Source organism: Pleurodeles waltl, chromosome 3_1, assembly GCF_031143425.1.
Source record: "Pleurodeles waltl isolate 20211129_DDA chromosome 3_1, aPleWal1.hap1.20221129, whole genome shotgun sequence".
Taxonomy (NCBI): domain Eukaryota; kingdom Metazoa; phylum Chordata; class Amphibia; order Caudata; family Salamandridae; genus Pleurodeles; species Pleurodeles waltl.
In genome coordinates, this window is record NC_090440.1 from 1,686,633,464 (window position 1) to 1,686,660,207 (window position 26,744).

General features: G+C 44.5%; 1 protein-coding gene across 9 annotated transcripts in view; it reads right to left on the minus strand.

The window, feature by feature from the left end:
• The window catches only part of SLC19A1 (solute carrier family 19 member 1), a 136,912-nt gene that overhangs the window by 39,763 nt on the left and 70,405 nt on the right, over positions 1-26,744 (minus strand). For all 9 annotated transcript variants that reach the window (XM_069225472.1, XM_069225470.1, XM_069225467.1 and 6 more), the window contains one exon: positions 7,086-7,857. In XM_069225472.1, the coding sequence (XP_069081573.1) occupies positions 7,086-7,857 (772 nt within the window). The remainder of the gene's footprint in view (positions 1-7,085; positions 7,858-26,744) is intronic.

The following is a 26,744-nucleotide window of genomic DNA, read 5'->3' on the forward strand; positions in this document are numbered from 1 at the left end:
CTTTGGTGTATGTGGAGGCTATTAACAGTCCCTTCGACAAGAATTAATGAAATATTTTCCACAAGTGAGGCAAATATTTTAAGTTACTTTTATGTTTGCATTGTGCAATGTGGAGAAATCTGAATGAATCTGAGAACAATATCCTCTATCTACAGTGGGTAGTACCATTTGTTGCTGGCTATTTCTCTCCAGTAACGACGGGAGCCCTTTAACCTTCACTCTACAGGTTTTCACAATCAGCGGGAAATGAGAATGCATAGGCTGTTTAAGGGGGAGCCTATTCCTTGAAGTCCTATTACACAGTAACTGGATCCGCTATGAAAATTACACTTCAGGAATTGAAAGATTTGGAGAGGACTGTTAATATGCCTGGTGCATATCGTACAGTTGTCTACAAGAACCCGGTGGGTCTTTTTCCTTGTTTCCTTTGTTAGTAGGGCCTTTGATATTTTAAAGCACTCACAGATCCAGCAGTGTCAGTATTATACTCAACATTTAATATACTTTTGTACCAAACAAATGCTCACAATCAAACATGATATTTAGTACATGATGTGGCACATCTGGTCTAAAACAGAGTCCGTTTGTCAAGAACACTATCATAGGAGAACACTGATGTTGACTGCTGCAGCATCTACCGCATATGCATGTTAGACTAAAAATTGTATTTACCCAGTAAGCATCTGTTGGTGGGATGTAGTGCTGTAGATTCACATGGTCTGCATACTTCCACCATCTAGCGCTGGGTCAGGAAGGTTGCAAGTGATTTTTGTTTGAAAAATCTTTTGTGTCATGAGGTATAGTGACTTCGCCTCTTGCTGGTAATGCGCATGAGCATCGACCCCTTCTTCAGATTGTTTTCCCGCAGGCGGTTTAGGAATGGAGTGATGTATAACATAAGGTGACTGAAAAAGTCCATGCATGTTAATGTGTAGCAAAGACTACTACAACCACAGGTGTCCGGGAAGGTGGGTGGGCGCATGTGAACCTACATCACTACATGCCTCTAACAGACACTTACTGGACAAGTAACATTTTCCGTTTGATGGCATGTGCAAGCTGTAGATACACAGGTTCTGCATAGACTGTAAAGCAGTACCTCCCTAAAAGCAGTGGCTAACCTGTGGGTGTTGTAGTATTTTCAAAGAGTACGTAGCACTGCCTGGCCTACCTTAGCGTGTTGCCATGCAAAGACATCCACACAGTAATGTTTATTGAAAGTGTGTGGTGTAGTCCATGTTGTTGCTTTGCATATGTCAACTATGGGAATGTTAACTAAAAAATAAAATAAAATAAAAAAACAGTTGCGCCCTTTTTACAAGTTGAGTGTGCTCTAGGTGGAATAGGTAGTAGCCTTTTAGATTCTGCATTGCAGGTTTGGGTGTATTTGAAGATCCATCTTACTATAGTAGATTTAGTAACCGAGCAGCCTTTATGTGGTGGGGAAAAAGCAACAAAAAGTTTGGACTTCCTAAAAGTTTTGCTCCTACTAATATAGAACATTTGTGCTCTTTTAACATCTAATGTGTACAGAGCTCTTTCAGCAACTTAGTCTGGTTAAGGAAAGAAGACAGTCAATTCAATCATTTGATTAGTATGAAAATGAGATACTACTTTGGGTAAAAAGTTTAGGTTGGTACGAAGAACCACCTTATCCTTATGAATATGGAAAAATAATTCTTATAAAGTTAATGCCTGGAGCTCACTAACACGTCAGAGAGTTTATGGCAACTAAAAAGGCCAATTTCCATGATAGGAACTGGAAAAAACAGGAGTGAAGTGACTTAAATGATGGGCCTGTAAGTCTAGAGAGGACCACATTAAGGATCCAAGAAGGTACTGGGGGTAGTCTTGGTAGTATTACTCTTTTGAGCCCTTCCATAAATGCCTTTATCACAGGAATTTTGAAGATTGTCAAGTGTTGTCTTTTTTTAAGATAAGCAGCTATAGCTGCTAAGTGGAGTCTTATGGAAGCATATACTAAGTTTGCCTTCTGTAAATGAAGAAGGTAAAGGGGGATCTTTATTTTTTTTTAGACTGGTACCTTGTAGGGATTCCCACTTCTAAGCAATGTAAAAGTGTACAACACGTTTCCATTTTGCTTCATAACATACTCTAGTTGGTCTACGTGCTTCCTTAAGAGTATCCATACAATCTAGAGTTAGGTCTAGATAACCAAATTCTATGACTTCAGGAGACAATTGCAAGATTCAACTCCTTGGGATTGGGGTGTCTAATTTGTCCTTGATTCTGAGTGAGAAGGTCCGAACAAGGGGAAGCTTCTTGTGTGGTAATATTGAAAGGTCTAAGAGTGGTGAACCATGGTTGTCTGGCCCATGCGGGTGCCACTACAATGAGGGCAAGAGAAGTTTGCCTGAGTTTCCAAACCAGATACGGAAGGAGAGGGAGAGGTGGAAAAGTGTAGGCAAATATCCCTGACCAGTTCATTCACAGAGCATTGCCCTTGGACTGAGGGTGCTGGAACCTGGATGCGAAGTTAGGGCATTTTGCATTTTCTTCTGTCGCAAAGAGGTCTATCTCTGGAAATCAACACATTTGAAAGTAGGGGAGAAGAACTTGGGGTGGAGTTCCCACTCGTGGACTTGTCCTCAATGTACTTCCTAATTGTTTCCAACACCTTATCGACCTGTGGGCCGAATAGGCATTCCTTATCAAAAAGCACATTTAGTATAGACTCCTGTACCTCTTGCTTGAAGCCTGAAACGCGTAGCAACACGTCTGGCTTAGATGACACTGGTGTTAATTCCTCTCACTGCTGTGTCGACTGAGTCTAAAGGACAGCCAACGGAGTTGTTGAAAACGAACTGCCCCTGACTGACAGTTTCCTGACCTCTTTTCTGATGCTCCTCTGGGAGGTACTGGAGAAGCTCCTCCATTTAGTCCCAGTGGGCACGATCATATCTGGCAAGTAAGCCTTGTGTGCTGGTGATCCGCCAGAGATTGGCTGCTTGTGCAGAGACACGTTTCCCGGAAGCATCTATAAGCTTACTTTCCTTATCAGGAGGTGAAGCATCCTGAGCAGATTGTGAGTTTGCTCTTTTTCTGGCATTGGACGCAGCTAGAGAGTCAGCAGGAATGTTACCCTTAATAAAAACTGGGTCAGACGGGGAGGCCTTGTATTTTTTCTCTACCCATGGAGTGATAATGTGTGTTCCAGCGGGGTCTTGGAAACTATTGTTCGCATGCCTCAATATACCTTTCAACATGGGTAGGTATTGTGCGAATTTATGTGAGGTGGCGAGTGGCTCAAAAAGGAAATCACCCTCAATGGGCTCTTTGGGAAGGGGCACCTAATGGTATGCAGCTGCACTCCCAATGAGTTTTTGAAATTAAGTGGTATAGTCCAGTGGGAAGGGTATACTGTGTCAGTGTCTATGTAAGTGTCCACATCATATTGAGACCCAGGGTCTGTGTCTGGATGTAGGAGGAGATTGTTGTCTCCTGTGTGTAATGAAAAGAATGTGGTGAGTCCTGCGGAGAGATGTCAAGAGGGTCACCCTGAGATCATGGAGGAGAAGGAGTTGGTTGTGGAGACATAGGTAGAGGTGAGTGGATGTCTACCAAGTCCTTTTCCATTCTTCTCTGTTTGACTGGAGGCGTTGGTGGTTCAATATCCTCTTTGAAGGAAAGCTGCCTCATAGATGGGATAATAACCACTGCTTTAACCAGCACCCGCCCTATGTATGGTTGTATATGCATCTGTGACTGTTTGCCATGAAGCTGTTGCTTCATTTTGTAAAGAATGGGCTCAGGTGATGCGATTGGCTCAGAGGCTGCATGGAGAGTGAGTTTCTTTGGCGCAGAAGTGCTCTTTATGTACGGTGCCAAAGTGGTCAGTGCAGAGGCAGAAAGTATTTTCTGTGCCAAAACAGTCAGTACTGATTGTGACGTGGAAAACTTTGGTCCAAAACTAGTGGTGTTCGGGTTGGTATCAAGGTGGAAGGCCTATGTTTTGGCGCCAAGCCTGAAGGCGAGGCATCCAGTAGAGTTTTTTATGCCCGCCATGGCCAGAGAGCATTGGCAGCTATATAGCCTTTGCTTCTGTAGCTGTGGGTTTTTGGTGAGAGTAGAGGCAGGCTTACTCACTGTTGGTTGACCTGCAGAAATTTCCTGCATCTCAAGCGTGATGTCGGCATCTGAGTCAGAGTCTTGAATGGAGAAAGCCCCCTCCTCAGAAGAGCTCCTGGAGTTCCTGCTTGGTGTCTAGCATAGTGTCCTGGATACCGAAGATGTCAGGTGTCGCCTCAACACTTTGCTGCTGCATCTCTTGGAGGTGAGCTATCCGATCCTGCAGAGACTTTTTCAACCGGAAAGACTGGCAAGCTTCAGTCTTGTTCTCGATGCTCCGGAGATAGACAAAGGTTGCAAACCTTGTGGAGTTCGGTCCTTGGAAATTTCGAGTGACACTTCAGAAAGAAACAGAAGGGCGTAGGTTCCATCAGGATTTAATTCTCCAAGGTTTGGAATGGAGAAAATGGCAGCCCAAAGGGCATGGCCCTGAGGACCTCAACTGAGATGAATCGATCGGGATTAAATTTTCCTTGATCCCAGAATGTAAAGGGATGAGTTTGATAACAATACCAATGGATTGGAGGTTTCCCAAATGGAAAAGGCCTAATACAGCCTCAAACTGGAGTACACTGAAAACACAACCGGACCAGACGGTGAAAGAAACCAATCAGAAGTTGGAGTCAATGCCCATGCACATTACCTGCAAGAGGAGAGTTACGATACCTCGTGACTCGAAAGACTTTTCGAACAAAAATAACTTGCAACCTTTCAGACCAAACACATGATGGCAGAAGTATGCAGGATCTACAGCCACACATACCATCAATCATTACATTTTCTTCTGCCACAATTTTCTGCTCCTTTAGGGCTTCTAGCAAGTGTTGTAATAACTCTTCGGTTTGCTCTCTCTTTAATAAGTCATAATAGTTTAACACTGTGGGAAAGTTAGCAATGTACCAGTTCATTATCGCTTCTCCAGCAATACCTTCCCCTACAGCACTAGCTCTAATACTTTATCCATCAAGTGCTGGACCACTGTCTGCACTGGTATTTTAAAGTTTTAAGGGATGTGTGCACTACGCTAGACTCTGCTAGTAGACATCCCTTTTTGTAGATGGGATCTTGTGCTGCTGCCTTAACTTTATTCAGCTCTCGGAGTGAAAATACTGTTTTAATAAAATATCTGACATTTTATCTAGTTTTTAGCACTGCTTCAACATAGGTATACTGAGTATGAAGTAGTTTGAGAAAATCTAGGTCATGCAGCAGTCTGAACAGTCAAATGATGTGCAGATGTCTCATTCAGTGGGGGAAGGTTATACTGACTGTTCTAGCTAGTCCTCAATATGTGAATCTATGGTGGGGGTATCCCATACATCATCACCAATCCTAAGCATGATCCTCATCATGTGGCCTAGGATTCTTCTCAACCGTCAGTTTATTTTCGCAATGACGGACTGTAATGTTCTGTGTCCAGCTTTGAGTGCTACTTCACGGTTTTGCTTTTTGGGTGATTTTGGGGACCACAACTCCTTTAAAAGCGATGCTTTCAAGGGAATCGGTCTTTTATTTCAGGTAGGTGTCGAAGTATCTTGTAGTACCTTGCCTTTTCCAGTATTTCTGGTGTTGAGGTCTTGCTATCGCTTGAGTCAGGGTCTATACGTATCTTTTTGTTGATAATCTTTTATTTATCCCAGTGCGCATGAGCAGGTGTTTCTGAATTTTAACTTGGCTTACTTGGTTTTGAATCCTCTTTTGATAACGAGTGAACTCAAGAGACTATTGGGAGACTCTCACTTTGGCCTTGTTTGGAAATTGAGAATTGCTTCCTATGCTATTCTGGCACTGGATTCAATTATCTGGGGAGGGCACTCGTTGCCTTTTAAGTCAATGCTTCTTTAGATGCTTCTCCTCTTTTCAAGGTGATCCTTCACATTTGTGCTTTGCCTCTTCGGTCGTCAGTGTGTATTAATTGAGGTAGAGTCTCTTTCCCTCATACTGGCGGGCTATAGGAGACTTTAATCCTTGAAAGATGTTTGGAATCAGACAACTCCAATTCCGATGTGGAGGGGCTTTAATCTTCCTCCTCCTCTAGGTCAAATGCTCCAGAAGGGCTATTTTCAGCATCGCTTCAGAATTCTGTTGGACTATCTTACTTAACCCCGGTAAACCTAACTTCAGTCATACCTTTGGCAAATTCATATATTCACTTGAATTTATGACACTCCAAACAACGTAAGTGGAATTTGTCAAGGTGCAGTGCAGGCTTTAGGGACATGATCCAGAGACATACTGCACTTGCTCAAAGATGAAGACAAAGATAAACTAAAATATCCTGGACACAGCACTAGATGTCAAAAGAGTGCACAGCAAATGATCTACAATAACCCATACCATAACCAATATAATATAGCATATAAACAATGCACCTTTATGCATGATCCTACAACACTTGGCTTGTCAGGAATGTTTGTGTTTTTCTTGTCTTTCTACTCCTTTACTGTGTACATCATTTAGGTACAGCTGTCAGGAGTTGTGATCGAGGACTGTTTTTTTTATCCAAACGCTGGACATTTTTCTGTTACATTTTTTTCTATGGCTCATTTTCTTCTGAAACTTCGAGTTGATTTTGCACTCTTGTATTTTGGGTAGTGTATTGTCCCTAAGAGTTCATATTTTTAATTCGCAATTAAATGAAAAAAAAAACATCAGGACCAGCACATATTGAGCATTCACAAGAAACCCCACGGTGACTATTCATTTTTTAAAACAAATATTCAAACAATGGCACGGATAATCAATTAACTATTTTCATGTGACTTTTGTTGGGCAGTATTGTTCCAGATCACTTCACATTTCCCTGTCAGTCTCTCAAGGATAAGCACGTAAAACCATGGCCCATATATGTTTCCCTACCCTGACAAGCAATCAAAACAGCTGACAATATTATTATGAAGAGAGAGTTCTAAAGATGTGCTTGTTAATTATGAATCAAAGATAAATTCACTGCAGGTAGCAGAAAGAAAAGCAGTTAAAGCTGCACTTCTACATACCAAGTAGAGTGGAGGCTGCTTCCACTCCGCCGTTGTAGACCTTCCGATTGTCAACAGCAGGATAAATCTCATTCCACAAGATCTGGACATAATAAAGCATCAGGTAGTATCCGGCTGAATTAAATATCCACCAGAGGGACCAGATGCGCAGCTGCGGCAGTTTCACAATGGTCTGCAGCTCCTTTAACATGCGGATGAAAACAGAATTCCTCCAGTCCCCACATAGCTGCTTCTTCGCCTCACTCCTTTCCGCTATGTTCATTTTATCCAACTCTGAGGGCGAAGCACCATTTAGAACCGCAGATGCAGGCTGAGACACTCTATTAAAGAAGAGACTACGCTTGGGCCGCTTTAGAAACAATGTTAATATCAAGCCCAAGCACATGAAGCCCAAAGAGATGAAGTTGAGGGTAACGAAGGATAGCCCCCCGACGGTGACACAAATCTGGCCTAACACAGAGCTGGTAAAGACACCCATCAGCACAGCCGAGCGCGAGTAGCTGGCCATGCGCTGGTATCTGGAAGGGTTGACCAGAGAGAATATATAGGAGGAATAGGCCACCCGGGCAGCCATGGTGATGCCATAGAAGAACTCCATGAACTGCATGGCAATGAGGTCCGTGCCATAGATAAGCAGCAGCCAGATGGATATGTGGCTCAGACTCTGTAGGATCAACACTGGTTTGTAGCGTAGGTAGTCGGTCAAGAGGAAAATTGGCACCAGCACAGCCATGTAGGAGTACGGCAGGACTGGCGTTATCTCATTAGTCACCTGCACAACATAAAATAAATAATATTAGAGACAATAGGAGAGTGCACTTGAGCTAATGCTTTCTTGGTACCTTTCACAATGGGGTAGAAGGCCTGCCTGTATTAAATTACTGTGAATTCAGGTGGGATGGCATATTAGGTGGTTACAGAGGGTGAAACAAATAAGAGTTCTAAGTTTGACAAAGCTACACATTTTTTCATAATTCTGTGGATAAGGAAATGTCAATCCTGTAATCTGTTCGAAGAAAAGTATTTTTGATTGCAAGAAAATAAAGTTTTGATTTTTCAAAATGCACTGGCTTTCTATTAGCACCAATGTGATGCTGAGGTTTAATTAAACACAAAGAATACCTGCCATAATGTGTACAATCAATACGCCTTCACGTAGTAACAATGGAAGAATGCGAACATTTCACCACAGAATTTAAAACTGTCCACACACTATTCGCCCTCTGTGGTGGGCACTGTAGTTCAAATGAGGCAAATAGCCATTACTTCCTTAACATAATCACCATTCCTGTCCTTACAATACAGGTATGACCATATAACTACAGAGGCACTCAGATTCACACATCCTAACTTTTTCAACCAAGAAAGGAAATCCCTCTAATAGACCATTTGCCTGTCAAAATGTAAAACTCCACGCCCACCCTTCTTTTTAGTGTGTCTTATTTCAGACGAGGCTCAGGTATTGGTTTTCGGACAAGGCTAAATTTTGATAAAAAATAAGGAGCTGGCCCAAGTAAGTGCATGCCTTGTATTGCTTAACTTCTAACCAAGCCAAGGAACTTTGTGGAACTACATGGTCCCTTTCAGGTAAAGCTCTAGAATAAGCAACACTGCTCGATATCTGAAAGTAAGCTTTCTTGTTCACGGGCAGCATACATGGATTTCCTGCTTTTGGGATGAAGAGGGTGAGGTCTCACCTATTGACAACATATGTACACAAGCACTGGCAAAGCGAACAGATCTCACCTATGAAAGAGCTATTGGCTTTTTCAATGACTTTCAGCCACACAGTACAGTAGGATGGCTGAAAGGTAACAAAAAATTGCTATGATGCGGCCAGTGCTGGCCATGTGATAGTGAGTTTTATTGAGGGGATGGAGGCAAGGATAGTGGGTTTTTTTCTGGTGGTACACAGGAAGCAACAACGGGTGAAAGGGGAGGGACTGGGACAGGTACGACTGGGCATGCAACAAAGAGGGAAGGTGGAAAAAAACTATATGATATGGCCAGCTCTCCCCATATCAGTTTTATTTTTAGGGTTGAATGCGCAAAGTGCTCAGTCCCTGTTGTAATCTCTCTGCGGGGTTTTAACCACACCCATGTCACGCCCATTAGTTTGGTTGGTTCGGGGGCTTGATTTTCTAAATTAGCTTGATTTCATTAGTGAAAGGCATGCATACATCATACCTTTTCCGGTGTTTAGCCCTCCTCCAGTGCACCAGCCAACTACTCAAAACGTATGAGGCTCCATGTTTTCTGGACTACTTTTTCCTCTTTATTTCGTAGGCAGCGTGATCTCGCTGGGCAGTAGTTGAGCGCTTTGCATGACATCGACCCTGTCACATGGATATTTGAACATCTGCCAGTTACGTGGATAACTGCACTTTTGCCGATACGTTTCACTGCAAGCGAACCTGTTTTCTTTTGTGCCTGCTTCGCGCTCATGGTGGCCGTCGGCTCGCTTATGTGAAACTGTTTTACTTTTCATTTTCAGTTTATGTGGCAAGCAAAGTCTAGTTAGGAGTTTACAATACTAATAGCTTTAACTCAAGCAACGCGAGACCCATTGCATTGCAAATGCTTGTTTTCTGTTGGGAGGAGGTTGTCAAGCATCGACATAGTAAAGAGGTGGGTGGGGCAGGGCAAGCAAGAGCGCGAACAGATTCAAGGTGGTGCATTAATGGATATATACCACTGTGTTAGCAGATGCAAACTGCAACATCAACAGATATATTTGGCACTGTGCCAGCAGATTGAAAGTGCAGTGCAGCAGCAGATGAAGGGTGCTGTGCTAACAGTTTTAAAGTGGCCCTGAGACCGCCTAAAGGCATTGTGGAATATAAACGGCACTGTAAACGCACCCAAAGCTCTGCCTGTGCACATTTTATTAATATTTCCCAATCTCAGTTTTTATTCACACGGCATAAATAGGCAAGATTTATAGTGAAATTTATTTTTGTGAGAAGCAGAGGGAAAAGACATGTATGTAATGCTGAAATGCTCAGCTGACCATCACCAACTATAACAATTTTTGCTTTCCTGGAAGATGCACATATATTCTACGCTCAGCTAATCATCACCAACTATAACATTCTTCCTGAAAGATGCAGATATATTTAAGGAATGCTAATCCCACAGTCCGCAATTAAAAAAGACCCATCCTTACTTCAAGATGTGCATAAGAACGTGAAATGTTGAGCTCATTTTCACCATGTAAACACATTGTACCTCCCTAAAGAACAATCTTGGCTAGTGGGTTGAGGGTTTCCTTGTGTAAATGATCGGATTAGCTGAATGAAATAGTCACTTTCACAGAGGTTCGCCTTTCTCTAACCTCAAAGAGCTTCTCACGGCTTTCCATGGTGCGCCGCTCTGGCAGGTCAAATACCACCAACATAAAATGTATATAGATATATCAAGATTTAAAAGAGCCTGGCAGCCAGGAGACACTAGTCTGCACCTCTTCTCTATACAGATGTTTTCGACCTCTGCTGAAAACCATAGAGGATGAGCATGAGCCTTCCTAAGAGATGGTGAATTATAGAGCCTTTCTAAAAGATGCTGAATTAAAGAGGTCTTGTCTATGCAAGAGATATTGGCTCTGCCAATGTGTTTTAGACAACTTGTACATCAGCAAGGCTGCTGTTCAGCACGATGAAAAAATGATGTAGTGGTCTAGTGGAGAGTGGAGCGCCCTACAGTGGAATGGCAAAGAGTGGAGTAGAATGTTGTGGAGTGGCAGAGAGTGTTTTGTATTGGAGTGGAGGAGTGTGTCGTGTATGAGAGAGGCAGAGAGTGTTGTGTATTGGAATGGCATTGTGCAGAGTTGCAATGGAGTAGCATACAGTAGAGAGGACTGTGTAGAGTGCACTGGAGTAGAGTATTGCAGAGCATAGTGGCGTAGAGTGCAGGGGCACTGAATTCAGCACCGTACAATGCAGCATTAGAGACTGCAGTGGTGTAGATTAAAGTGGCGCATAGTAGAGTGCAGTGGTGAGAGTCAAGTGGCATAGAGTGGAATGAAGTAGAGCAGCGGTTCCTAATCTGTGGACTGCGGACCCCCAGGGTTAAGTGACACATTCCCAGGAGGTCCGCAGGCCTGGGCCAGCAGAAAGGCACTTCTACAGCCGGGGCCTCTCGACAGAAACATGCGCATGTTTATATATTTATTGCTTCATTTGTGAAGCAGTTTTAGAAGCAGTGCAAAGTTCCTTGTACATCCAGCAGCTTTCAGGCAAAAAATAAAAAAAAATATCAAGTTAACTCTGGTGATTAATGTACCTGCTGGAGAGAGATGGAAGTTTCGAATAGTGGCAGTTTTGACTCATCTAAAGTGCCGCCTGCAAAGAACATGTATCATGCAAAGAACAATATTTTATGTGCATAGCACAGTGGGTTACTGTGCAGTTGAAAAGTTACAATCGTAATTGAGTATGAAATATGAATTGCCATCAAAGAGATGAATGGAAACTGCATGGCACAAATGAGAAAGTTATGTTTTCCCCAGTCGTTCATTATCCTTATGCTGCTAAAAAAAAAAGTTTGCTTGCGTGGAAATACATTCTTATTATTAAAGTCAACACTAATCACTGTGTTAGGTTTTGAATCCTGAGTTTGTGCTCTCCAAACCAAGCACTCTTAGAAATTGCCTACCATTGTGGATGGCATGGGAATCCTACACCTTGTAGTTACCTGTAAAGTGCTCCGACACCCTACACTGGTATGAGAGGTGCTATAAAATAAATGAATTACATGCGACAGAGAGGATAGAGAGAGATGAGAGGTCTTAAGGTTTTACGTCCTGTCCCCACACATATGTATGTGAAAAAGTTTTCTCAGATCTCATAAACCTAAAAAAAATTAAAATAGAAATCGCTTGGGAAATTTAGAATCTGAACTGTCTAAATAACATAAAACTTTGAAAAGTTAGTCGCTGAGATACAGTGCCAACCTTCCCAGTAAAATGTTTGCATTTTTTTTTTTTCAATATAAAATAATTATAGCTTTAGTAATTCAAGTATTTGTTTGTTGTGTACTTGTTTGTGTATTTGTTCATAATAACTGTGTTAATGTTTGAAATTTAAATCATAAAAATTGCTTGGAGGTTCCCTGCTTCTAGTAGTCATTCAGTGGGGGTCCTCAGGAGTCAAAAGGCTAGGGACCACTGGTGTAGAGTGCAGTGTAAAGTGAGTGACAGTGCACCGGTGTAGAGTAGCATAGAGTGGTGCAGAGTGGAGTATATTGCCATAGAGTGCAATGGCAAAGAGAGCAATGGCACAGACTGGAGTAATGCAGAGCAGAGCAGCAGAGAATTCAGTGGCAGAGAGTGCAGTGTTGCAGAGTATTGTCAGAGTGCAGCATAGTGGTGTAGAGAGCAGTGGTGTAGAGTAGTGATGCTTAGTAGAGTGCAGTGGCGTACAGTGCAGTGGTTACGGGTAGACTGGTGTACAGTGCAGTGGGATCATAAAGTGGAGAAGAGTAGCACAGAGTTGCTTGTTTCAGAGTAGAGTGGAGTGGTGCAGGGTAGAGTGCAGTTGCGCAGAGTGGCACAGAGTGTAACGATGTAGATTAAAGTGGTGTATATTGCAGTGGCAGAGTGCAAGGGTGCAGAGTAGATGAGTGGCGTACAATGAATTGGCAGAGTGCAGGAGCATAGATTTGAGTGCTACAGAGTAAAGTGCATTGGCATACAGTGTATTGGCAATGAGTGCAGTGGAGTAGATTGGAGTTGTGCAGAGTACATGGGTGTGGCCTAGACTGGAGTGGCGTAGAGTTCAGTGGCGAAGAGTGCAGTGGTGTATAGTAGGGTGGTGAAGAGTGCACTGAGAGTTGAGTGGTACAGGATAGAGTAGAGCGGCATAGCATGAAGTGGTGTAGAGTGCAGTGGACGCAGTAGTGTGGAGTGGTGCAGAGTAAAGTGCAGTGTTGCAAAGCAGAGTGGAGTAGAGTGGAATATTCATGGTGTGGCAGCACACTGCCATTACAGACAACACCCTTTTCATTACAGACAACACACTTTCAATTGAGATGACCATTACATTTGTACAGACATACAGTTTTACTATGAAAACTATACAGTGCACAGATGAAAATGTGTGGAAGTTGCATAACCTAGTGTCAAGATTTGTTATGATCATATTTATGTATTTGTTTCCAAAGCACTATAGAAATAACAAAACATGTGCTTCATTTTTGTTCCTATTTCTGATATATCCTAAAATACTTACACAGCTCATTTAAATGATGTTGTGTGCTAGAAAAAACTATTTTCGACTCCCAAGTATTCAGCATGATTGTCACATACATCCTCTCACTTTGAAGTCAAAGAAAGAAAAGTAAACAAGCACCCTCTGAAGACAGCGTCTGACACTTGAACTCAGTCTTTGAATGCACAGCGCATGTAACAAGATAAGAACAACATTTACAGACCTGTTTCCAGATAGGGATCACTCAGAAGGATACTGTAAATAGGGTTTAGGCAAGGGAAGCTACAAACACAAGCTGGACAGCCTAAAACAAAAAGCCACCAAATGGAAAGCAAGAAAATGGGAGTTACAAATCACAAAGCCAATGGCAAGACACAGGCAGAATGCATTCCTAGGTCAGCTTTTGGAATGTACCCAAAATGCCTTGAGCAAACCAGGTAATCTGGTAATCTGCCTCTCTGTCTGGTAATCTGCAACCTAATTAACAGAAGAGAGAATGGGGCAGGATGGACAGAGGAACAAAGAGAGGGAGGAGTGAGGGGCAAGGGCAAGAAGTGGCGGGGCAAAAATTAACTGAGTGCATGAAGGATGGCAGCAAAAATCAACAATGTGGAAGCGAAAATGCAACAAACAATTAAAGGAACAACGATGAAGGGAACGAAACAAAGTCTCTGAATCAGAGCACGAGCAGCAGAAGGACACCTATAAAACAATTAATCAGGACTTCGCCCATGCTCCACAGGGCAGACAGAAGCACGAAGAAGAAAGTGAAAGTGACCCACTTACCAATCTGAAGCAAGGATTTGAGAGAGCCAACCGAACCAACTAATGGTAAGTAACGGGCACGCTTAAAGCACCAATGATAAATTTTGAGCGGGCTAAAAGCCCCTATGAAGAGTTTTTTTACTTTTTTTGATGCAATAGATTGTTGCCATAGCGACAGCACATGTGCACTGCCTGCAGGCTTGGTCTGGGCAATCAGAATTCTAACCTTGGTTCCTTTTGTGGGATGACTGGTCGAGCATTAGTGGTTCTCTGCTCCACAAGTTCCATCACAGTTTAAATTACTAAACACCAGGTGAATGGTACAATGAAACTGCATTGGAAAGCTTCCTCTTGATGCTTTACGGTTTACTAGAAGCACTGGGACAAAAAGAAGATGGAATTGTTTAAGACCTTATATCTTGTACCTAGTTAGGCAACTTTTCAAGGCTGTTTCAAAAAGATTGGGTGGAAAAAAGGGAAGATTTGCAACTTGTAACCGCTCTGGAAGGAGTCTGTTGCAAACTGTGGGTGCAAGAAGTTGCAAAAAAGGGCTAAACAATGGAGTTTGAGTGCTGCTGCCAAACTCTAGAGTTGGCTCCCTCCCAAGACTGCAGCCCGGATGGAACTATTCATGAGGTAACTAGTCTTCCTGTTTTTGGTAAGAATCACAAGACTTAAGAAGAGTTTGTTTGTCCAAACAATGCACTTTAAAGTGAAGAAAGGAACTGAACTCTTTATCGGCCACAGTGAGGTTCTGACATCCATTAATTTTTAGGATCCATATCCCTCTATGAAATCCACACTAGGTTTCAGTTGGTCTGTGTCCTTGGATTTGTTGCCAGTTCCGGGCTCTAATGCTTGGTCAGCACTATAGGCAATGAACTGTGACCAAGGTTTTTGCTCTTTTGGTTGAGGTGTTTTATGACCGGATTTCTACTACACACCTATGACCCTACGTACATGCTGTCTTAAATCATGCACACTCCAACATTGTTGTGGGAGACAAGAAACGCAAGTGTCAGCTCATTACAGCCCAAGTAAGCAAGTTCCATCATTTGCAGTCAAGCCTTTTCACTCTACGATTTCATACTCCTGGGAGGGGCGTGGCTTGAGGCATCAAGATGACAGTCGCACTCTAGAAGTGCTCTGGACCCCTCCGTCATTCGCCTCCATCTAAGCCCTGATCTGGTGATTTCCAAACTGGGGAGGCCCCTGTCCCAGCTCTGGAACCCACCTCCCCCCGGCATGGCTGTGGTGGTGAACACACCCGTATTTGTGGGACCCGACTGCCATTCGGCGACCAGATGGTGGTCGGCGATAGGTGAGCCCTGAGGCAGTCGCCGTTGGTCCTGGGGGGGCTCCCGGCAGCCCCAGAGGATTGGAGATGATCGTGCAGCCCTCGGAGCAGAGGTGTCTGGAGGGCGGCCAGGTTGGAGCTGCCTGAGCTTTCCCCAACTGTGCTGGTGGGGGCGGTGTGCCCCAGCAGCTGACTTGAGCCCTGCATGAATTGATTGTTGGGGAATCTGGCCAGAGCCTGGTGAGCCATGTGATCCAACTGAACAGCATCGGGCAGCCCGCACTCGGTGAGTGCCGAGTGCCAGAGTCAGCCCTGAGGGAGCTGCTGGCACCGGCTACTTAGGAGACCTTTTTTTGGTGACCCACTTCTCCCCCACCTTGGGGCAATGCGCAGTGCACCCCACGAACAAGCACAAGCTGTAACAACGGTGAGTGCACTCGGGGCGTGGGCAGTGCAGCCTGTGTGGCTTCACTTTTGTCTCCTTGGCAGGGGCTGACTTGTGGGTCAGAACCTGGAGGCCTGAGCTGTTTGGGCGCTGACGGGAGTGGGCAGCCGCTAGGTGGGCCCCGAAGAGGGCCTGCTGGTCTTTCCTTGTCAGGTGGCTTTCCCCAGCCCCCGCCCACCTCTCGCTGCCCTGTGCACCTCACTGTGACTTTGGCATATGAAAGATCAGTGGCCCCTGGATTGGGCTGGTGGTTCTGTGTAGTGAAATGTGTGTTTTGACTACGGACTTTGTGTAGCACCACTTTGCACCTGGCTTAGCTGTCAAGTGATCACCAGTTACAGACTCCATTTTGTATTCAGTTTAGCCTTAGCTTCATTCTGCCTACTGACTTCATCGTAGCATTTGACACTGCCATGTTAAAGGCTGCCCGTAATTTTCCACATTGTAAACTATCCATTCTGTCTTGTTCTCGTATTAATTCCCACCAAGGGCTTTGGCTGATGAGAATCTACTCAGACGGCAGGGAACGGCCTTGCTTTGACTTGACATCGTGGGATTGTGGTCAAACCCCAACGTGTTATTTTCAAAGCATACCTAAACTAGCCAGCATGTTTGAATACTTCTTGCGCAACAGGAGGGGTTTTTCCATAAAGCTCCCTCCTAGGTTTTTTAAGATATAAAAGAGACCCAGTGCGACAGTGAGGGATTCAGAGACCTCAATCAGGATACAGATGACAATTGCCAAATACGTACAGTTGCTGTGTATTGCAGTGGAGAATCAGCCATGTATGTTTAATTTCATTGTTGTGACTATTTTTAAACGTGTGCTTTCAATATGCTAATCTCCTTTTAGGAACCTTGTGTAGTGAAATAATAAATGTCTTCTTAGGACTATGAAGTGCATTCCAGAGATTTTTTGTCAGTGCATGATTATTTCAGCTCGGTCGTTAGTTTAAAGCAAAACACTCTGGAACGGGGGCTGATGGGGTTTGAGGAGTTGGACCTGCCATAGTGGTCCTGCTCTGGACTGCCACCCACACCAGTGCTGCAGGTCATGAAGATTCTGGCACATCTGCAGACACAAAGGGACAAGCGAGACGCGGGACCCCTCTGATCTTTGATAAGAACGGTTTTGTTGGGCTCAGGCACACCTGAAGTGGGGTTCTCCAGGGCCCACGCACCTGCCGTCCTACTCTCGGGGCTCGCTATCCCCACCTTCCGCACCCCAGCTCAGCTGGTCTTCAGCCATAAGCTGTGGCATGTGGGCTGGGCCATCAAGCTAGCCATTGACGCCTGGGGACCAGGGCGGCATGGGGAAGGATAAGGCAGATCACTCTTCAACTGCTCAGACAGGTATAGACGAGTATACCACTGGGCTGTCTGTGGCCCCCACTGGGAACTTTGAGGTTGGCGGGGCAGTCCAGTGAACCTGCCATGATCCTTCAGGTGATTCAAACCTCGCAGGCAGCAGTTGAGACAAGATTAGAGAGGTGTGGGTCATTGTGGCACTCCCGCAATGCTACGGCTCAGATCCCTGAGGAGGAGACCCGGCTGTCTACCGTGGAAGATGAAGTGCAATCCCTCTGAGCTCCACTGCTGTGTCAAGGATGCAGAGAAATCGCTCTTGACGCAACAACGTAAGAATCATTAGCATCCCTGAGAATACCGAGACGCAGACCATGGCAGAGTTTCTCGAAAACTGGTTCAAATCATGGATGCCCTCCACCCTAATTTCGCTTTGGTTTACAAATGAACGGGCGCACCAGGCTTTGACTGCCAGGCCGCCTCCAGAGTCATTGGTCACATGGGGATCTAGAAGCATGGCCATACTCCTATACCCCTCCTTTCCAATGATGGTCACTTGGGTGGTCAAAGACAACAAAGATGATTCATGGCCCTCACCGGTCAACTTGGTGAGCAAATATGCTCCCCCCGGCAGCCCTGCGTAGACACTTGGGGGACCTCTCCGCTTTAATACTAGACCTCCACCTGTGGTGTGACTTTGATAGGTGGAAACTTTAACGCAGTCCCGACCCACTGTATAACACTTCTGCCCTCCCCCATTCACCTCAGACATACCACAGCTCACCATCTTTCAGAATGGCTTGCCACCCTGTGGTTATGTGATGTATGAAGGACCTGGCATCCGAGGTGCTGGCAATACACGCACTTATCAGCAGTGCACCACACGCAATCCCGCAATGACCTTGTCTTTATGCCAGCCCATGACTGCACAGAGGTCACTCACACTGAAATCCTGCCACGCAGCATCTTGGAACAGGCTCCTCTTCTCCTTTACCTGGGTCCCCATGTAGCAGGGGACCGCCCTATATGGCGTCTCAATGCATGATATCTGCAGGGTAAATCTTGTCTTCAGTTTCTACAGATGGAACTCCAGGCATACTTTGCTGCCAACTATGGCTTCGTCTCTAAGACAGGCACCCTGTGGCAGCCAGTAAGGTGGCAAAGCGAGATCTGGCCAAGGGCTATATTCGGTCTTGGAAACTGGCTTGATTGACGCAGAGCAGTCGGTTGGAAGCCAAAGCCCTTCGACTTGAATACAACTAGACCACGCACCCGACTGAGAGTGTAACCCTTCAGCTCTCTTCCATAAGGCAGGAAAATAGGTCTCCAATCCTTGGAGGCAGCTATATACCTCTGGTGTGTTTCCACAGCCTGTGGGTCTGGCTAGGGTGACAAAAAATGTATAACTGTTATACTGGCTGACTTCCCACCAAAACAATCCAGAATTATACCGGAGATTATGGACGCTAGAGGTACCAGATTGACTACACTTCCCGAGGTGGCCGGGATCTTCACCAGTTACTACCAATCACTCTATACAGCCTCCCTGATGATCAACCCTATGTATTCCTCAATTCCTCAACAATGTCCCCCTTCCTCGACTTACTCCATCTGAGCCTAGAATGTTGGACCAACCAATCGCAGCCTCGGAGGTGGCTTCGGCGATCTCTGCCATTGCCCCTGGGAAGACCCCTAGCCAGGATGGCTTTCTAGCTGAATATTACAAGGTATTTAGAGATATTCTTACCTCCCGACTTCTAGCCTTATATACTGAGGTTGATCGACTGGACACCTTTCTGCCTGAGGGGGATTCGGCCACCATTGTAGTTATCCAAAATCACACCTTACTTCTTCGTCCTGTGCCGCTTACCAGCCAACCTATCTCATCAATGGGGAAGTGAAGATACATGCCACTATTCTGGCTACCCACCTGAAGAAAGTATTGCAGACCTTAATAAACCCAGACCAAATGTGGGTTCATGCCAAATCGGGGCATGCAACATTGTATTTGTCGTCTCCATGTGGCCCTGGCACACCGCTTATTGACTTTGAGAAGACGTTAGACACATTGAAATGGAGATATTTGCAGCTGGTATTGCAGCAGGTGGGAGTGGGTCCTCGATTCTGCAGACTGGCCCGCACCCTGCATATAGACCCAAATGCCACCACATCCAGATCAACGGGACACTCTCCAACACGTTCCCCATTTGTCAGGGTATCTCTTAGGGATGCCTCCTCCCACCTAACATTTTTGCTTTGGCAATTGAGCCATTCCCAAAGTTGATCTGAATTGATCCTACCCTTCGGGGTGGCAATGGGACGGAGGTACATAGGATCGCGTAGCTCTCTATGCAGACGACGTCCTCCTACACTTAGTGGAACCCGTGACCAGCGGTTCCCGGTGCTTCCAGCTTTTGCGATGCTTTGAAGATGCATCAGGTCTCTGTATGTACTCTTCTAAATCTGTATTGCTGCCTCTCACACTGTCCAGTGACTGCTTCCATTGGCAGGAGATTGTACCCATTTGTCGCCTGAGTTTTAAATACCTCGGCATTTGGGAGGTCCTCCTCCCTGAACTACCATGGTCCCTGAACCTTACAGTGCTGACCCAGAAGACTAATGCTTATCTCGCAAGGTAGCAGACCCTACCTCTAAATGCTTTAGGCGGTATATTATAGACAAATGATGAGTCTTGCATGCTTCTTATACCTTTTCCAAAATATCCCATTCATGCTGCCACGCTCCTGGATCAGGGCCCTAGATAGAGTGGTGGCCTTGTTCCTCTGGTGGGGGAAAAGGCATTAGATAGCATTTTGGCACTGTCACCATGGCCCCTATGATGGCGGCACGGGCATGGTCCATTTGGATCTTTACCATTTGGCCTCCCAACTTGTTGTTATCCATGGCTGGTTCAATAGAGATTGGGCCGATCCAGCTTACAGGCTTGAATTTAACCACCTTACGTTTGCCAGGATTCTAGACTTCCTCTATGGTCACCTGATGCCTAATGACATGGTCATGGTGGCCAAGATAATATTTCTGGTGCTGAGAGCAGCCTTGTGCCGTCCCTGTTGACCCAGCTACCACCTCTTAGGCATGACACTTGACTGCAAGAGACTGCAGCACTGAAGGGCTTTTATAGGTGGGACTTTTTAGGTATATCCCTGCTCCAGAATATATGGGCTGGTTCCCACATGCACTTTTCTAGATCTGCTGTCGTGTAGGCTCTCATTATTCTAATGAGACAAATGGATTTAGGCAGCAGAATCACTTGCACTGTGGAGGACTGAGTCTGAACCCACTACAGGTGATGATACCTGTCGGCCTAATACAGGTTTTTCTCCGGCTGACTAGCTGTGCCTCCTCTCCACCCAAGAGCAGGGAGGATTGGGCAACCAAGCGCATGACACAATTGACTCCTTAGGGAAATCGTGGTCACTCAGATCTCATCCGCTTCTCTCAGTTACATTAGTCTCACATATACAAGGACAATCCGAGGCAGAATATATTTCAATAAGGTTTTATTGAAGTAACTGCATCTTAGATAAAGCATGTACTGCAATAACCAGGACATGAAACATGACAGGATTAAAATTGTGACAAGGAGAGTGAAAAATAAAAATAACGCTACATACTGTCACTAGAATCATTAAAATAGCTCCTACCTAGGCTATGTTAGAGCACAGCATGTTCAGCTCCAATCCTGCCCTTCAGGTTCCCCTGGGAAAACATCATCCCTCATACATGAGCAAGAGGCCTGTAGTCTACATAAACAGCTGCAGCGAAGCACTCTGCAATCAGCATACAGTAGTGGTCATCTGGCTGGGTTCTCCCTCTAACGCACATGGGTCAAAGTAGTGTTTTTATAATAAAATAGCTGATGTTCCAAGAAAGGATCCCCACGTGAGAGTGTGTATGTTTCTATGAACAATAGAGACAAAGCATACAATCTCTGCCGGCAAGCTATCTTATTGCAGACTTGAGAAAAGCACAGAGTGAAAGAAATGTCTTGTTTAAGAACGCAGTGCTGGCATAGACAAAGAACAGCTAGATAGAGAAAATAAAACAAGACCACAAATGTGGCTATTGGTAAAATAATAAACAAAGCTGAATAAAATATGCCTAGGTTAAAGTGCACAGCGTCAGGCCTAGTTCGCTAAAAGAACGTGTATAAAGCTATAACTAAAATGGCTACACAACACCCCCCTCTTGCCGGTTCAAAGGTGGTTCAAAGCCTAATTATGTATAAAAGCTACTAAAATTCAACCTAAGGCATATATATATATATATATATATATATATATATATATATATATATATATATATATATATGAGAATGTCAATAATGACAAGTTAAAAAGACACTTGAGCATGTATTAAAAGGACAATTTAAAATGTTAAGTGTGGCGCCAAAAGGCCGCATTTCAAACGTCAGTCTCATTTTGGAAGTGGCCAATTGAATCTAGGATAATTGAAGACAGGAAATCTTCCACTTCGGCAGGTGGTAAAGTAGGAAGTTCCTGGCCAAGGAAAACCAAGGAGAATTTGTGTTCCAAAGCCTGAGCTCCAGCCAAGGCAGCATCATTCAGTGGTGTGACAAACAATGACTGTAGAGCTGCATCCTCCACGAAGGGCAACTCATAAGCAGCTTCCCGTAGCAAACGCACCCTCAACGCGCATGTCTGGTAATGAGCTCTTAGCGAGAACATCAACAGATCAGCATTCAATGAAAGCAAGCGCTACGCAGAAAGACAAACTTTCAGTGCATGTTCGAACAAGCACCAGAGGCATTGAAACAAGCGCTGCACACAATGCAAAACAGGTCTTAATGACAGGGACCAGTCACACTCAAATTGCTCCATTCAAGGAGTGATGCTCCAAAGTACTGCATCATGAGTTCACAAAACAGATGCGCTGGTGGGAGGGCTTTCAGTCCTCCTTGTTGCGGCGAGACAGCCATTGCGCAGAAAAAGTAGCAACAGCAAAATACCACCTATTGTAGCCAAAGTTATCGGAAATCCCCCAAAAATGCTGGAGAATATTGAGCGGATGGCTGATGGTATGAAGCCGAATATAGAGGAGAAGGTGTGAACGAAATCAGAAGCAACAGCCTTAAAGAAATTTGCGATTCCAGTAGTACTGGACGCATTAAATATTCGTCCCACAAGCTCACCAAAGTGTCTTGGAAAGTTGGTACTTAAAAGGGACTGTATCTCTGTTGATAACCTTGCAACCTGAAGCGCATAGGTCTTGCGTGCAGATGTGAGCACCACATGTTTTTGAAACAATAAAGCCTTGTGTCTGCTCAACTTGTCAAAATTCACATTTGAAGTTGCAACATGGGGCCAAATCTCAGCTACTTCCCTCTGTTGTGTAGGAGGAAAAACTAAGTTCCTGCAGCATGTAACAATCTTAGAGACCGAAACAACAAACTATTCCAGCTCGCATCCCACAACAGTTCTCACTATTGAGGAGGACAAAGCTGCCATTCAAGAGCATCTGGAACGCAGGTATTATCAAGGGGACTGTGACTCCCCTCAGATAAAAAGCCAAGTTCGCTGCCGAATTGTTACACGCCCAGTGCAAGGACAGCTGTTTACAAACCATCGAATGGCTGACAGAAGTCTTGCATTCACTACTGCTAAGAAAGACCTTTTTCATGCCACTGAGGCATTTGTACGAGAAGGTTAGCTCCCACACCTCATGGATGTAATTATCTCCTAGCCTCATCTGCCTACTGGACGGTGTTTTAAGCAGGGTGTGAATTGAAGTGTTGAAATAGGCAGATTAATGACCCAGTGTATTAACCACTCAGCAGATGGTATTTCAGCCACAGTAAAAGGCAACGTTTCTAATGTTTCAATATTTAACATGACATAAGTCGCATCTTTCTGTGCCATTATTTGTTATGGCGTTAAATTAAATGTGGAAACTATGTCCCTTGTGCTAACGTGTTGCCAGGGAACGCGACCGGCCTTCAGTGTTTGTACTGTCCAACCCAACTGCATAATGGACCTTAGTTGACTCTGTCCATGATGTAAAGAAGACATGTCACTTTGTATTATGTCTATTGCAGAAGAAACTATGCTGTTAAGGTGTATATCCGGACGGACAGGGTATTAATCCTATTATCTACAACAGCTAATGCCTTCTGTAAGTTTTCCTGATCTATTTGCCTTAACCGGGTAGCAGCTTCTTGTTGAGAAAGCTCCAAATTTCATTATAAGCTGCGTATAAGAAGCGCTTTCTGCGATGTTTTCTGGGGCCTAACAGGAAATTCTGTAAGTCAGTATTATTAGACAGGAGACTTAGGTGATGTCTAACAGCATCTAGTGAGGAATTCTTCAACCATTGCTAGAATAGTTTCCCTACACTGTATGTTGTTACTATACCCGCATGTTCAGATGACACATAGCGAAGGTCTGGCCTACTTGTTCTAAAACCCCCCGTGGAGTTTATAAAACATTTATAACACCCGTTGGTATCTATGGGCCACAATAACCACCCACCAGGACGTGAAAGTGAAGCATTAAACGTGCCATTCTGGATCCATTCATCGAGCTGATCTTCAGTTGCATTTAAATAATTTTGCCATTTGTAAAATTTTGTAGGGGCAGGAATACTGGGCGCATTCAATTCCTTAATTTTTGCTAAGCCTAAACAGCGTGTCTGTTGTCTTATCTGTCAATAATATATGTACATTTTCCATCAATGCCAATCTGAAATAATGTGACTCAGCATTTTTGACATTGTGCCCAGAAACATATGCAAATTTTTCAGAATACGTTTTAGAACTCCCTTATGGTAGAGTTGGACAATGGTCCCATTGTGTGTAATTAAAAATAGCTTTTGGGCTACTTGCTCTGTGAATGAAATGGTGTCCATAATAATTATAACAAAATATGTCACTATAATTCTCTTTAGATTGGTAAACATCCTCACTTTCAAATACAGTAAAATACTGCAATACAGTCATCATGGAATCAACTGTTTTTACATCCCAGTCATCAGAAACAACTCCGGGTATTATTACATCGTTCATTGAAAGTTTAAACACATATGGTATTTGAATGACCTCCGTTGGGCCGTATATATCAAATGTGACTATCCCAAACAATCTCATCAGGAATTGGTATAGCAGAAATGTTCACGAAGGACAACTCTCTGCGGACCTTGTGAGAAGAAAAATGGGGTTTTAGGAACTCATCCACCAGTTCAACTGTTTATCTTTCAGGAAGTTAATGACCATGTATGAACAGAAAGAAGGTAATGACAAAGCCAATCCAAAGGAGGAAAGCTAATAAAGTCAATGAAAGCCACAAATAGTTCCATGGGAAAATTTTATCAGCTTAGGTGTTTTTGGCATTTCAGATGTAGACGAGGCAAATGAGTCAGAGAAAGTGTAGTTGATGTCGTCAAAGTATCCAGAAGCAGTTCGTGCAAAAGCTGTAGCCGTATTTGTAGGAGAACTAGTAGAGGTCTCCCGCAGTGGTTCACAGTAAATGATGCCATCAGTCTGGGTAGAAGTTGTGTCAAATTGATCAGTAATTTCTATATTGTTTGTTGTAACAGATGTTAGTGGAACTAATGCCAGATCATTTTCCACCCTCCCCAAGCTCCGAGAGGTGTCAGCACTGCTGCTCAAAACGTGTAGAGGGACATCTCGGCCAGTAGTGAGATGGACTCTGGAACTACTGGCTGCTCCTCTTGGTCTGCTGTGCAGGAACGGCCACATGGTGTAACTTGACATTGTCAATAGATACAAAGCGATTTTCTTTAGCACCAGCCAACGGTGGTAGAATGACAGTTCTGGTACCGCGTATTCCAAGACGGGGACCGGTGCACGATAAGAAGGACCGAACACCTTTTTCACAGCAACTTTTTCACATACTAGATCTCCGACCTTTGGAATCCAGCTGGTAGATGTTATTGGTACATCCTTAATTCCTGCGGAGGCAGCACTGGCAGAAGCGTGGTCTTCACTGAACTGTTGTAACTCCTGCAAGACAGTGACACGTTCATTTATGTCAAAAGGTGTTTCTGCCACCTCCACACCAGGAAGAACAGTTGATGGATGGAATGTAGACCAAATCAAACATTCACCCCCAGTCAAAGATCTGGGTTTAATCCATCAGTTTTTTTTGCTCACCATGCCATTCCAGTTTGGACCCAGCCATATGCAAATCAGTCTTGATCCTGTTCCCCATGAGAACTGTCCAGTCAGAACTGCCAGGCCAGGTCCTCGCTGGACCAGAAACAAGCATCCTGGACTGCAAAGGCAAGACCGGTTTCGGGGTATCACCCCCTCTTCAGCTAGGCTAGCTTGAGTCTGGGGGTGAGTGTTTGCATTGTTCAGCACTCCGTCCATCATCCTTTTGTGTTGCTAAAGTTGTCTCCACACCAGGACCATCAAGATCTGAAACATACATTTGAGTTCCAAACCGGCACTCGTATGAAGAAGACCCTCCCCCCGGGACCTTCGATGCAGATTATTAAGTGCTCTCTGGACTCAATACAGGTGATTAAGCCAAGTATGACCCATACCCAATACTCTGGCTGTTAAAAACTGCTTTAAATCACGGTTTTGTCACTCCACTACACTATTTCCCTTGGGATGAAATGGTGACGAGTAATGGAGTTGGACCCCTAACGAAGCCATGGCGTCCCTGAATGCTCTTGAGGCAAAGGCAGGGCCTTGGTCAGAGTGGAAAGCCACAACTGCATATGTGCCGATAAAGACTTACAAATCTTTAATAACAGTTCGAGCGTCAGCTGAGTGTTGTGGCCACACCCATAGAAATCTGTAGAAAGAGGCAACAGCGACTAAAATGTATTTGTATGCACTGTCCGTTGTTAGGGGACCACAATGGTCCAGGTACACAAATTGTAATGATTTGTTAGAAATTAGGAGGGGTGTCTGCGGTGGGCGTTTGACGGTGGCGCCCTTAATTTGTTGGCAGATGTCACAACAAAGTACATACTGCTTGGTCTGTTTATATAGACCTAGCCACCAATAATGAGTTTGCAATAATGATATTGCCACACTAGCATGGGCAGATGGAACCCCCTCATGCGCTGCTTTAATCAACTCTGGTCTTTTATCTTTATTGGGAATTAATCGAACTCCCACGCCTAGTATTTTTACTTCTGCGTCAAGAAAGCCTCCCATTCGGTAGGAATAGTTAGCGGAAAATGCTTTTGGATAGGGCGCGGCTTTCACAGAAGCCAATATGTCATTGTCCGGTTTTGTTCCAGAACGAGTTACTGCAGCAATAGAAGCCGTAGCTACTGCTGATTTGGCTGCTTCATCAGCCAGTGTATTTCCAGCAACGTGTATTCCAACGCACTGGTGTCCAAGTGTATGTACAACATGGACGTTTGGCAGCGTTTCCTTCAGATCTGCTCCTTCCCCCCACCCCCCCACAGAAGCCTGTGTTTGTTGGTGTTGCCTTTGGAGTCCCTGAACCCATTCTGGCGCCACTAATGCAGGTATTCATTGAAGGACTGGACACAATAGTACGAATCACAAACAGTCAGTGTTAGCTGTGCAGGATCCGTATGTTCCAGTGCCATCCCCAGAGTCTTTAGCTCTGCTAGTTATGCTGTGCAATCCCCTAGGGTTTGCGTGAATGTATGCTGGG